The 13,611-nt window shown below is 42.8% G+C and overlaps 1 protein-coding gene across 5 annotated transcripts in view; it reads right to left on the bottom strand.

Moving 5' to 3' along the window:
- Positions 1-13,611, bottom strand: part of LOC137427267 (uncharacterized) — a 141,593-nt gene that overhangs the window by 113,762 nt on the left and 14,220 nt on the right. For all 5 annotated transcript variants that reach the window (XM_078778484.1, XM_078778482.1, XM_078778483.1 and 2 more), the window contains exons 2-3: positions 10,615-10,839; positions 4,521-4,679 (exon numbers count right to left, since the gene is read on the bottom strand). In XM_078778484.1, coding sequence (XP_078634610.1) covers positions 4,521-4,679; positions 10,615-10,839 — 384 coding nt within the window. The remainder of the gene's footprint in view (positions 1-4,520; positions 4,680-10,614; positions 10,840-13,611) is intronic.

The following is a 13,611-nucleotide window of genomic DNA, read 5'->3' as shown; positions in this document are numbered from 1 at the left end:
GCAAGCAAAGGAATGTACTCTCGAAAATAAATAAATAAAATGTTCTGAGAGCGGTCAAGGTCTTGCAAAGTCAAATACAAGAATAATCCATGTACTCAAACACAGCTTCTTCGCATTGTTGCCATGGTTTCAAAGCCTAATTGTTCACTTGTGAAAACTTCATCTATCTATAATTCCAGTAATCTCTGTGTGTGTGTGTGTGTGTGTGTGTGTGTGTGTGTGTGTGTGTGTGTGTGTGTGTGTGTGTGTGTTTGTCTGTGACCGCTGTTTCTCGACAACCACGGGTCCGATATACTTGAAACTTGCCAGGTATATTGCTGGGGACCTGAGGATGTGCCTTTTCAAGGTTTCATATTAATCGGAGAAGTAGTTACCGAGCTATGGCGATTTAGCCGTTCGCCGTTCGCTTTGGCTTTGCGAATGGACCAAACCATTCATGTAAATAGAGGGGGGGGGGGGGGGGGTTCTGTGGTCGTTCGCTTTGGCTTTGCGAATGGACCAAACCATTTCATGTAAATAGAGGGGGGGGGGTTCTGTGGTCGTTACTGCCACGCGGTTTGGAATGTTTTTCCGGACGGGCACCCACGTACGGGCACGTCCTAGTGAATATAGAATACAGTAATCCATTTTGTTGGTACGAGGGTTCATCAGCTTCTTAGATTGTTGCCATGGTTTCAAAGCCTAATTGTTCACTTGTGAAAACTTCATGAATATAGAATACAGTAATTCATTTTGTTGTTTGGAGGGTTCATCAGCTTCTTCCGATTGTTACCATGGTTTCAAAGCCTAATTGTTCATTTGTGAAAACGTCATGACTATAGAATACAGTAATCCATTTTGTTGTTTGGAGGGTTCATCAGCTTCTTCCGATTGTTACCATGGTTTCAAAGCCTAATTGTTCACTTGTGAAAACGTCATGAATATAGAATACGGTAATCCATTTTGTTGTTTGGAGGGTTCATCAGCTTATTCGATTGTTGCCATGGTTTCAAAGCCTAATTGTTCACTTGTGAAAACTTCATGAATATAGAATACAGTTATCCATTTTGTTGTTTGGAGGGTTCATCAGCTTCTTCCGATTGTTACCATGGTTTCAAAGCCTAATTGTTCACTTGTGAAAACGTCATGAATATAGAATACAGTAATCCATTTTGTTGTTTGGAGGGTTCATCAGCTTCTTCAGATTGTTGCCATGGTTTCAAGGCCTAATTGTTCATTTGTGAAAACTTCATGAATATAGAATACGGTAATCCATTTTGTTGTTTGGAGGGTTCATAAGCTTCTTTGATTGTTGCCATGGTTTCAAGGCCTAATTGTTCACTTGTAAAAACTTCATGAATATAGAATACAGTTATCCATTTTGTTGTTTGGAGGGTTCATCAGCTTCTTCCGATTGTTGCCATGGTTTTGAAGCCTAATTGTCCACTTGTGAAAACGTCATGAATATAGAATACAGTAATTCATGTTGTTGTTTGGAGGGTTCATCAGCTTCTTCTGATTGTTACCATGGTTTCAAAGCCTAATTGTTCACTTGTGAAAACTTCATGAATATAGAATACGGTAATCCATTTTGTTGTTTGGAGGGTTCATCAGCTTCTTCAGATTGTTGCCATGGTTTTGAAGCCTAATTGTTCATTTGTGAAAACGTCATCTATCTATAATTCCAGTAATCTCTGTACGTTTGTACGTTTGTTTGTCTGTGACCGCTGTTTCTCGACAACCACGGGTCCGATATACTTTTAACTTGCCAGGTATATTGCTGGGGACCCGAGGATGTGCCTTTTCAAGGTTTCATATTAATCGGACAATTACTTACCGAGCTATGTCCAAAAAACGATTCAACCAATCAGAGAGCAGCGAACTATCGCGTGTGCCGAACGTGGCGGACACACTCTGCCTCGGATGGCACATTTGAGAGCGTATTCATTTATTTCACGTTTGCAAACTATGTTGGCGTTAAACTATGTTTTAAAACTAATAAAAACGAATTTGCGATTCATTCGCTTTCCTGCGCGTTTGTGCACGCGATGGCGATTTCTTTACCAAACTCCGGAAGCCGTTCGCTTTGGACCAAACCATTTCATGTAAATAGAGGGGGGGGGATATAATTTTAGATATAGATATAGTACGGGCAATGCCCTAGTCTATCTATAATTCCAGTAATCTCTGTGTGTATGTATGTATGTATGTCTGTATGTCTGTGACCGCTGTTTCTCGACAACCACGGGTCCGATATACTTTAAACTTGCCAGGTATATTGCTGGGGACCCGAGGATGTGCCTTTTCAAGGTTTCATATTAATCGGAGAAGTAGTTACCGAGCTATGTCCAAAAAACGATTCAACCAATCAGAGAGCAGCGAGCTATCACGTGTGCCGAACGTGGCGAACAGACTCTGCCTCGGACGGCACATTTGAGAGCGTATTCATTTATTTCACGTTGGCAAACTATGTTGCCGTTAAACTATGTTGTAAAACTAATTAAAACTAATTTGCGACATATTAATCGGAGAAGTAGTTACCGAGCTATGTCCAAAAAACGATTCAACCAATCAGAGAGCAGCGAGCTATCACGTGTGCCGAACGTGGCGAACAGACTCTGCCTCGGACGGCACATTTGAGAGCGTATTCATTTATTTCACGTTGGCAAACTATGTTGCCGTTAAACTATGTTTTAAAACTAATTACGTGCACGCTATGGCGATTTCTTTACCAAACTCCGCAAGCCGTTCGCTTTGGACCAAACCATTTCATGTAAATAGAGGGGGGGGGATTGTCACCGTACTCGCAAGCCGTTCGCTTTGGACCAAACCATTTCATGTAAATAGAGGGGGGGGGATATAATTTTAGATATATATATAGTACGGGCATGCCCTAGTGAATATAGAATACAGTAATTCATGTTGTTGTTTGGAGGGTTCATCAGATTCTTCTGATTGTTACCATGGTTTCAAAGCCTAATTGTTCACTTGTGAAAACTTCATGAATATAGAATACGGTAATCCATTTTGTTGTTTGGAGGGTTCATCAGATTCTTCGATTGTTACCATGGTTTCAAAGCCTAATTGTTCACTTGTGAAAACTTCATGAATATAGAATACGGTAATCCATTTTGTTGTTTGGAGGGTTTATCAGCTTCTTCAGATTGTTGCCATGGTTTTGAAGCCTAATTGTCCACTTGTGAAAACGTCATGAATATAGAATACAGTAATCCATTTTGTTGTGTGGAGGGTTCAACAGCTTCTTCCGATTGTTGCCATGGTTTCGCAGCCTAATTGTTCATTTGTGAAAACGTCATGAATATGGAATACGGTAATCCATTTTGTTGTTTGGAGGGTTCATCAGCGTCTTCCGATTGTTGCCATGGTTTCAAAGCCTCATTGTTCATTTGTGAAAATGTCATGAATATAGAATACGGTAATTCATTTTGTTGTTTGGAGGGTTCATCAGATTCTTCCGATTGTTGCCATGGTTTTGAAGCCTAATTGTTCACTTGTGAAAACTTCATGAATATTCTTTGGGAAAATGTCAGGGGCATATAAGAGCCCCCCCCCCCCCCCCCCCTTTATACATGGTACGTGCCATGTGGCAAACTATAGAAAAGAAGGGACATCCATAACTTGTAGAAAATACCAAATAATACAAAATAAGGGACATTCAAAAAATCTTGTGTGCATGCTGGACTACCCTTGTGTTCTTAGGAGGAAGCAAGTAATGCTCTAGAAAAGCTCATATAAAGAGGCACCAATTTGATTCATTCAGCTGCATGGTTTGATTCATATTTGCCATCCCTTTGAGGAGGGAAATTAAGCTGGGCGTCCCATATACTAGCCTTTGTTGCTGGATGGTAAACAAAATCCCACGGCATCTTTCTCAAAGAGCAGGCGAGTTATCACCAGCCCTCTCAACAAATTCAATATTCCTGCAAAGGGCTGGCTGACTGGTTCGTGAAAGACTCGTGCTAAAAATAAATAAATAAAAACTTTCCAAACTGACCTTACAAGAAGGTGGGAATTATTGGAGCCCATAAAGAAGTCTTTAATCTCTCCTTCTCTGCTCTCTCCTCTCTCCCTTCCTCTCCTCTCTACCCTCCTATCTCCCCTCTCCCTTCCTCTCTTCTCTCTCCTCCTCTCCTCTCTCTCCATAGCCATAAAGAAGAAGCGCAGTCTGAAACAGCAGCTATTAAAATGACTGTGAAATAAGTTTGCCATGGAATTGGGTTTTAAGATTACCAGTGCTCTTTTTAAATTCACAGCCACCGTGGAAAATTCCGCAACGACAAGTGCAGCTGTTCAAGGTGTGGATGAAGCGAAACGTTTATACAGCAGGGATGTAATGAGAAGGTGGATGGTTACACTTGCTTTTGACACAAAAGGTACCAGGAAGTACATCGGTGAAGGTACCAGGAAGTACATTGGTGAAGGTACCAGGAAGTACATTGGTGAAGGTACCAGGAAGTACATCGGTGGTGTTGTAAGTGAGCATGGTTCCATATGATGGAATTATCAGGATCGTCCCATACCTCCCGGTTTTTCTCGAGCTCCTGCTGCAAGGCCTGTCGCCCCACGTCGAGCTCCAACAATTGCTCGCGCAGCGTGTCGTTCTCGGCCTCCAGGCGGGCCCTGCGATCTTCCACCACACGCAGCTCTCCGTGCAACCGCACAGACACATCACGGGACACCTGCGTGAAAGTAATACATCATACATACTTACTAGCAAGCCCGTGGGCCCCAGGTCCACCTGCGTGAAAGTAATACATCATACATACCGGTACTTACTAGCAAGCCCGTGGGCCCCAGGTCCACTTTTTGTTGTATTTCGTTTGTAGCTCAGATATTTTTTATTTTGAAATTTTAATAATGGGAAACAGCTACAATAAGGGTGTATACGGTTGTATGAAATCATTTGCCAGGAGCCAATCACAGTGCACCAAGCCTGGCACAACCAATCAGCAGTGGCTTGCAACTTGTCGCCAAGCTACATAAAACATACGTAGTTTACGCTTGCTTTGTCCGGACATTTATCGATGTCAATATTGAAAATGTTTTTGTCTAAATCAAAACTTTGTTGACCCTGCACTGCCTGGATCTTTGGTGACTACTATGGGACTGTTTTCAACTTTGTGTGACCCGTAGTTTGAGTGGAGATGCAAAAATAACACACACACACACACACACACACACACACACACACACACACACACACACACACACACACACACACACACACACACACAGACAATCACAAACACATGCACAAACATGCACACACACACACACACACACAGACAATCACATACACATGCACAGACATGCACACACACACACACACACACACACACGCACAGACAAGCACATACATACGCACAGACATGCACACACACACACGCACATGCACAGACATACACACATGCACACACACAGGATCTTATTACATACTAGCAAAGGTACCCAGCATTTCCGGACAACGCAGTGTCGTTTCGTGACAGGGATACTAAGAGAGGAGAGGAGGGGTGAGAAGAGAGGAGGAGAGAGAGGAGAGGAGGAGAGAGAAGAGAGGAAGGGAGAGGGGAGAGAGGAGGGTAGAGAGGAGAGGAAGGGAGAGAGGAGAGAGCAGAGAAGGAGAGAGAGGAGAGGAGGAGGAGAGAGGAGAAGCGGGGAGAGAGCAGAGGAAGGGAGAGGGCAGACGGGAGAGAGGAGGGGAGAGAGGAGAGGAGGGGAGAGGAAGGGAGAGGGGAGAGAGGAGGGTAGAGAGGAGAGGAAGGGAGAGGGGAGAGAGGAGAGGGGAGGGGAGAGAGGAGGGGAGGGGAGAGAGGAGAGAAGGGGAGAGAGGAGAGAAGGGGAGAGAGGAGAGAAGGGGAGAGAGGAGAGAAGGGGACAGGAAGGGAGAGGGGAGAGAGGAGGGTAGAGGGGAGAGGAAGGGAGAGGGGAGAGGGGAGGGGAGAGAGGAGAGAAGGGGAGAGAATGGAGGGGAGGGGAGAGAGGAGAGAAGGGGAGAGAGGAGAGAAGGGGAGAGAGGAGAGAAGGGGAGAGAGGAGAGAAGGGGAGAGAGGAGAGAAGGGGAGAGAGGAGAGAAGGGGAGAGAGGATAAAAACACACACATGCACACATTCCCTTTTATTACTATAGATACAGCTAAACCATTCTGGTGACGTCGGTGCTTGCCCCACTGTTCTTATCACCTCTTCCTCCATCCCTCACCGCATCACTCCCAGTGAATTTAACTTGATAAACTATTACATTGAATTCACGTGGTGCCGATATATCACAGATTTGATGGGCCAAATGGCCTACTCCCGAGTCCAAATTCCTTATGTCTATTTAATACATACGACTCTGCTTAAAACCTGGAGAACAAAAGCTTCTGGACGTACTAGGTGAATTTTATTGGCAATCTTGGCAGACATCTACATATGGCGTACTCATCTACAAATTCTGTCTGCTTGCATTGTGCATTTATCGATATCGATGTGAATGACAATTATATTTTTGTCCATATCCAGAAAAGAAATAACTTTGGACACTGCACTTCCTGGGTCCTTAGAGGTTAATATGGCACCATTTCCAAATTTGGGCAAGAAGTGGTTTGGGAGGAAATGCAAAAATGATACACAGATTATTATGATGATGATTAGACAGTGAATACAGTAAACCCTTAAATATCACGGGTTTGAATATCGCGGGTTTTGACCAATCACGGGCAACCTCTTATGTACGTACTAGCTGAGGTACCCGGCTTCGCCCGGGTTGAATAAGAATAATACAAATATATGATGAAAAGAACATGTATATTTTAGAGCAATATCACAGTACATTTCTTACATGACGTTTTGTCAATTTTCAATTTCTCAAAACCTCTGGGTATACAACATTTCTGGTTTTCTTACTTGGTGCCAAGACATAAAGATTGCTTGGTTTTCCAACCCTCGAGCAGCCCACGTACAGCTGGCCATGGGCAAACACTTGTTCTGTGAAGTTCAGGCCTACAACCTTCATTGATTGCCCCTGCGCCCTGTTGATGGACATAGCAAAACATAGCCTGATGGGGAACTGAATCCTCTTGGAGAATGGAAGGTCAGGTGGAATAAGTGGTATCCTTGGAATTAATACTTTCTCTCCTCTGTATTGTCCTGAGAGGATGGTTGCCTCTAGGACATGCGGCATCATTTGCTGGATTGTCAATCGTGTTCCATTACACAGCTTTGGTGGATCAAGATTCCTTAGAAGCATGATTGGTGCTCCCACCTTGAGAATCAACCTGTGTGTTGGGAGTCCTTGAGGCTGACGACTGTTGAGAAACTCAGTTGGAAGGTTTACTGCCTGATCTTCATGTCACTTTGGCAAGAGAATCATAATTTCCTTCATGACCGGGCAGCGAACGTCATTATGTGCGACATTACGTCACTCCTACGGACGTGAAAACATTTGTTTTCCTTAAAAATATATTTAAAATAAATACAATAGTACATAAATTAACAATAAAAGAAGCTAAAAAACAATTTAAAATACAATAAAAAGCACATTTAAAATATATAAATATGTACGTACAGTATACTGTACGTACGCGCAACCGCTGATTCTCATTCAAAACAGAGGCGACGTACAGTATTCCTTTACTGTGTCTGTGTTAGCCATGGGTCCGAAGAAGGATAATGCTAGTGTTTCCAAGCGTAATGTGGTTACGATGGACGATAAGGTAAATCTGATTAAAAGGTATGGAAAAGGTGGAAAAGTGTCGGTGATAGCGCATAGACCTTATCGCGAATCGGAACCGCAATGCGTCATGGGATCGGAAAGGGGCAATAGCGCCGCCACAAACTACACCATGGAATTGCAGCTGGCCCGGTTTTTTAAACCATTGATATTAAAATAAAAAGTAGCCTATAACCACCGGAATTTTATGCCGATTCCGAATCTGTGTCTAAAACTTTTCCCCGATGTGTAGTTCTTGAGTTATAAGCGGACATCCAGACAGACACACACACACACACACACACACACACACACACACACACACACACACACACACACACACACACACACACACACTCCTCCTTTATTTATATAGATTTAGTCATCGCTGCGTTTAATTTTGACCAATCACGGCTTTTCAGCTTTCAGAGTTGTGACGGTTATCTTGGACCACGAGCCTATGACGCTGCAGCATAAAACGATAGACAAAAGTGATTATTTTTAACCCATCGACTTTACAGATACACGTGTAATTGTTAATCAGCGGGGCAGGTGGTAACTGAGACATGCAGCGTGTACAGTACTGTACTGGTACCTATCTCCACGTCAACACTGCATCCGGCATATTCTTCCATGTAATCGTAATGAATTCCTTTGTTTTCGGTTAATATTGCCCTTGATGATTCGTAACCATCGCTCCCAAGAGGAAAACTATTGCGAGTGGTGAACCGAGTGCAAACATCTCGAGGAAAGTGACGTCTGACTGAGAAAATGGAGGCTTTGGATAACCTTGGTCAAGGCCAGAGGGTGGTTATCACTTGCGAAAATCGAAGATTTTTCAAGTATATTGGTTGGTCTTGTGCGTTATTCTGTCTGTTTGTCTGTCTGCCTGTATGTTTGTTTGTCTGTATGTCTGTCTGTATGTCAGTCACCTACAGGTCACAATTTTCAACCGATCTTCAAGAAACTTCACCAAATGGTAGAGTTGGTCAGAAGCAAGAAGCCTATTGTTTTTGAGGGCAAAGGTCATCTGGAGGTCACATTTCTAAAATCACCATTTTTCATCCGAATTACTTGAAAATTGAACAGAATTTGCATATTGAGTCACGAGATTGGGAAACCAACTATTTTTGAGGTCAAAAAGTCAAAGGTCAACTCAAGGTCAAACTTCCAAAGCCATCCATTTTCATCTAAAAAATCGTCAATTTTCATCTGATTGACTTTGAAATTAAACGGGAATTACATAGCGCATCACTGAATTGGGAAACCAACTATTTTAAGGTCAAAAGGTCAAAGGTCAACTCAAGATCAAACCTCTAAAATCATCAATTTCCACATGAAAGATCATCACTTTTCATCCTATTAACCTGAAAATTAAACAGCAATTACATAGTGTATCATTGTATTGGGAAACCAACTATTTGAGGTCAAAAGGTCAAAGGTCAACTCTAGGTCAAACATTTTTTATCATCAATTTTCATATGTAAAATCGTCACTTTTCATCCTATTAACCCGAGCTTTGATGAAGATTGTCAATTTTAATCTTGATGAAATGGACAATTTGATGGATCAATGGCAACCTTTTTTGGGGGGGAGGGGGGGGGGGGAGGGGATGGATTTTGCATGAAGTATCGTGCTCTGCATGACGTCTTCTTGTTTTATTTATTTGCTATTTTCGGAGCTGTAAAGCGATTTATAAAAGAAACAGTGACAGATTACAAAGGGAAAGATTTAAGGGATATGATGTTAATAGGGGAGGAATAGTGGGGCCTTTGGGGCTGGCAGAATGTCCTGGAGGGACGCACACTCGCCTCTCTAAGTTGTCTAGCCTGGGTTTGAATCCAGACCCATAAAGACTATGGTACATCAGGAAGGGATAGAGGGAGAGGCCAAGGCTTTAGACGGATTACAAAAGGGAACGGCCACATTTAATCTGCTTTTGAACATTTAATCTGCTTTTGAACATTTAATCTGCTTCAACGTGGCAGGAGACTTCATCGTTAATATTTATATTACACATTTATTTAAATTGTGATGTGTTTCTTTTTGTCTCCCGCCGACCAACCTCTATATTTTCTCGAAGCCCCAAGAACGTAACCCCCCCCCCCCCCCCCCCCAATTCCCATAGGAAACAGGTATAACTACCGTAGTTTTGAATGTCGCAGCATTTTCCGGGAACGTAAACCCCACAATATTTAAGGGTTTACTGTACTAAGGTAAAGTAAGCACATGAACAGGAAAGAATTGCACTTTGTGACAGGGATATTAAGGGATGGGGAGATAGAGAGAGGAGGGGTGCAGAGGGGAATGAAGAGGACGAGGGAGAGGAGGGAAGAGAGGAGAGGAGGAATGAGAGCAGAGGAGGGGAGAGAGGGGAGAGAGGAGTGGAGGGGAGAGAGGAGAGGGGAGAGGGGAGAGAGAGGAGGGGAGGGGAGAGGGCTGAGGAGGAGGGAGAGGAGGGGGAGAGGAGAGGAATAAGTGAGAGGAGAGGAATAAGGGAGAAGAGAGGAATAAGGGAGAGGAGAGGAGGGGGGAGAGGAGAGGAGGGGTGAGAGGAGAGGAAGGGAGAGCGGAGAGGAAGGGACAGAAGGAAGAGAGGAGAGGAGGGGAGAGATGAGAGGAAGGGACAGAGGGATGAGAGGAGAGGAGGGGAGAGAGGGGAGGAAGGGACAGAGGGAAGAGAGGAGGGGAGAGGAGAGAGGAGAGGAAGGGAGAGAGGGGAGGGGAGAGGAGGAAGGGAGAGAGGGGAGGGGAGAGGAGAGGAAGGCAGTGGTTTAACGTGGTGCTTTTGGCACATGAGAATACAACTGAGTAATTAGAGAATCCAGGAAAATGCACAATCACATGACAAGCAAAACATCCGCTCAAGGCAGTCGATTCTGTGTCAAATTGAGCATCGAGTCAAGAAAAATAACTTGTGATCACCTTGAGGTCCTGCTCAATGCTGCGCAGCAGCTCGCCGTCGGTTCCGTTGGACCCTCCGGCCCGCAGTCCACGCCGTTCGGCCTTCTTCAAACGATACTGGAGTATTCGCGAGTTCTTGTTGGCTCGATCCAGCTCCCGCCTCAGCTCCTGCACTTGCTGAACGTCCTCCTCCAGCCATCCGTCTCTTAGTTCCTCCATCTCAGCACGTAGTTCATCAAGTTCATCCTGAATAGTGTGGGAGCACAGAGCAGATAATGTGAGCAAGGTAGGTGTGGACAACTGGAACACCAGAACTTGCTCAGAAACTGGAGTATGGACATCGGACATCACATTGTGTGGACATTGCTATGTTATGAGTCGGACATTCTTCTTGTCCAGGACCCAAAGTCTTTATCAGGCATCAATCGGACTTTGATGGTGCACCGGTTCCTCATGTGATCTGAATGACCATTTCATTCATTAATCATTCATTCATTAACCATTCAATCATTCATTCATTAATCATTCATTAATTAACCATTCAATCAATCATTCAGTAATCATTCATTCAGTAATCATTCACTCATTAATCATTCATTCATTAATCATTCATTTATTAATCATTCATTCATTAATCATTCATTCATTAATCATTCACTCATTAATCATTCATTCATTAATCATTCATTTATTAATCATTCATTCATTAATCATTCACTCATTAATCATTCATTCATTAATCATTCATTCATTAATCATTCATTCATTAATCATTCAGCCATTAATCATTCATTTATTAATCATTCATTCATTAATCATTCACTCATTAATCATTCATTCATTAATCATTCATTTATTAATCATTCATTCATTAATCATTCATTTATTAATCATTCATTCATTAATCATTCATTCATTAATCATTCACTCATTAATCATGCATTCATTAATCATTCATTTATTAATCATTCATTCATTAATCATTCACTCATTAATCATTCATTCATTAATCATTCATTCATTAATCATTCATTTATTAATCATTCATTCATTAATCATTCACTCATTAATCATTCATTCATTAATCATTCATTCATTAATCATTCATTAATCAATCATTCATTAATCATTCATTAATCATTCATCCATTAATCATTCATTCATTAATCATTCATTCATTAATCATTCATTCATAATCATTCATTCATTAATCACTGATTCCTCTATTTTATTGGCAAAAGAAAACAGCTGTTTAATACAACTCATTAAGATGAATACTCAAGGAGGCAGATTTTGATAACTATGACTCTCGCTAAAATTTATTTTTTCTTTTGAAATTCTCTAAGCCCTAGGTTTAGGTTCCCAACGTTTTTGGGTGTGCCGACCCCTTCGGAACCCCAAAATGTTTTGCTGACCACAATGTTCGACGATCATGTTGTAACACAAAGCTGCTTAGTACAAAGATTGGAGTTATGGTTCCATGGCACCTGTGGGGAAGTTGCGGATGTTACATCTTTTTTCCAGTGGAGTTCCGCTGATGGCCTGCAGACACCTATAGGTTTGCGAACCGCAGGATTGAAAGCATGGCTCTAAGGGTTATGGAAAAACTTGTCCAGACATGAAGGACAAGGACATCAACGCAACATATCGTGAGGCTTATGGCCTAACCCAAACTGAATAATGCTCTATCGTTAGAGTAGGAAGCTTACCATAACCTCACTATCTGTCTCTGAAAGGACTGCATGACAAACCCTCCCATCTACTTACTTACCAAACCTCTCGGAGAAGTTCAGTCATTCAAAGTCTTGAGTCGCACTATCAGCCACAGGTAAACTTGGACAAAAACCACATTTCAAAATTGGCCTCCAAAGCCAACTGGGCATTTTCCGTCATGCAAAATCCTTCCTTGCCACACCTGCACTCTTATCCACCTACATGGCTTTCATCCACAGCTTTATGGAATACTACCCTTGCCTCACACCTTGCTCAGCTTGAGGCCTTCAAGATCATTGGAATCTCCCATGATGAGGCTGAGTCTATGGGCCTATCACTTTCACAATGCAGACAGGTCGGTGTCTCTCTGCCTTCTACCGCCTCCTTTCTGATCTGGCACACCTCTGCATTTTCCATGCTCTGTTCCACTCCCTTCTCTCCACATCCCCTCCCAGGTGTGTGCAGGGTGCACGCGGTCTACCAGCAACCCTCTTCTTGTTAAACTCCCAGAATCCAGGCTCACTCCTCACCCCCACTCATGTGGTCCTCTTTTCTCTCGCCTGTGGAAACAACTTCTCCAGGTGTTCAGTCCCATTATTCCCTATAGGGCTTCAAGACAGCTGTTCACTACTATGACAGGTAACCCCCCATCCATACTCAATCTCTTCTACCCCAAATGACCCCATTCCCAAGCACTCCCTTTTCCAGGTTATTGTCATTTCCCCCCCCCCCCCCCTTCCCCTCACTTATTTTTGTTTGTCAGTTGTCCGTTGGTTTGTTACCTCCACCACCATAGGTGGATGGAGGTTATGTTTTCACCCCTGTCTGTCTGTTTGTCTGTCTGTCTGTTTGTTTGTTTGTGAACAAGATATCTCAAAAAGTTGTGGACGGATTTGGACGAAATTTGGCAGAGATGTGGTGTATGTGACAAGGACGAAATGATTAGATTTTGGTGAAGATCTGGATTCGGATCCGGCTACTGGAATTTTTAAAGTGATTCTTCACCATTGGGAGAAAGGGCCAAAAACGATACATAGCAGGATATCTCAAAAAGTTATGGACGGATTTGGACGAAACTTGGTGGACAGGTTGTGTGTGTGACAAGGAAGAATCGATTCGATTTTGGTGGAAATCTGAATATGGATTCGGATATGAGAATTATTTAATTCTTAAGTGATTCTTCACCATTTGGAGATAGGGCCAAAAACGATACATAGCAGGATATCTCAAAATGTTAATGACGGATTTGGACGAAACCTGGTGGACAGGTTGTGTGTCTGACAAGGACGATTCGATGCGATTTTG

The sequence above is a fragment of the Myxine glutinosa genome, chromosome 5 (assembly GCF_964187855.1).
Source record: "Myxine glutinosa chromosome 5, kmMyxGlut1.1, whole genome shotgun sequence".
Taxonomy (NCBI): Eukaryota; Metazoa; Chordata; class Myxini; order Myxiniformes; family Myxinidae; genus Myxine; species Myxine glutinosa.
Note: the sequence above shows the minus strand (reverse complement) of the source record. Positions and strands in the feature narration are given on the sequence as shown.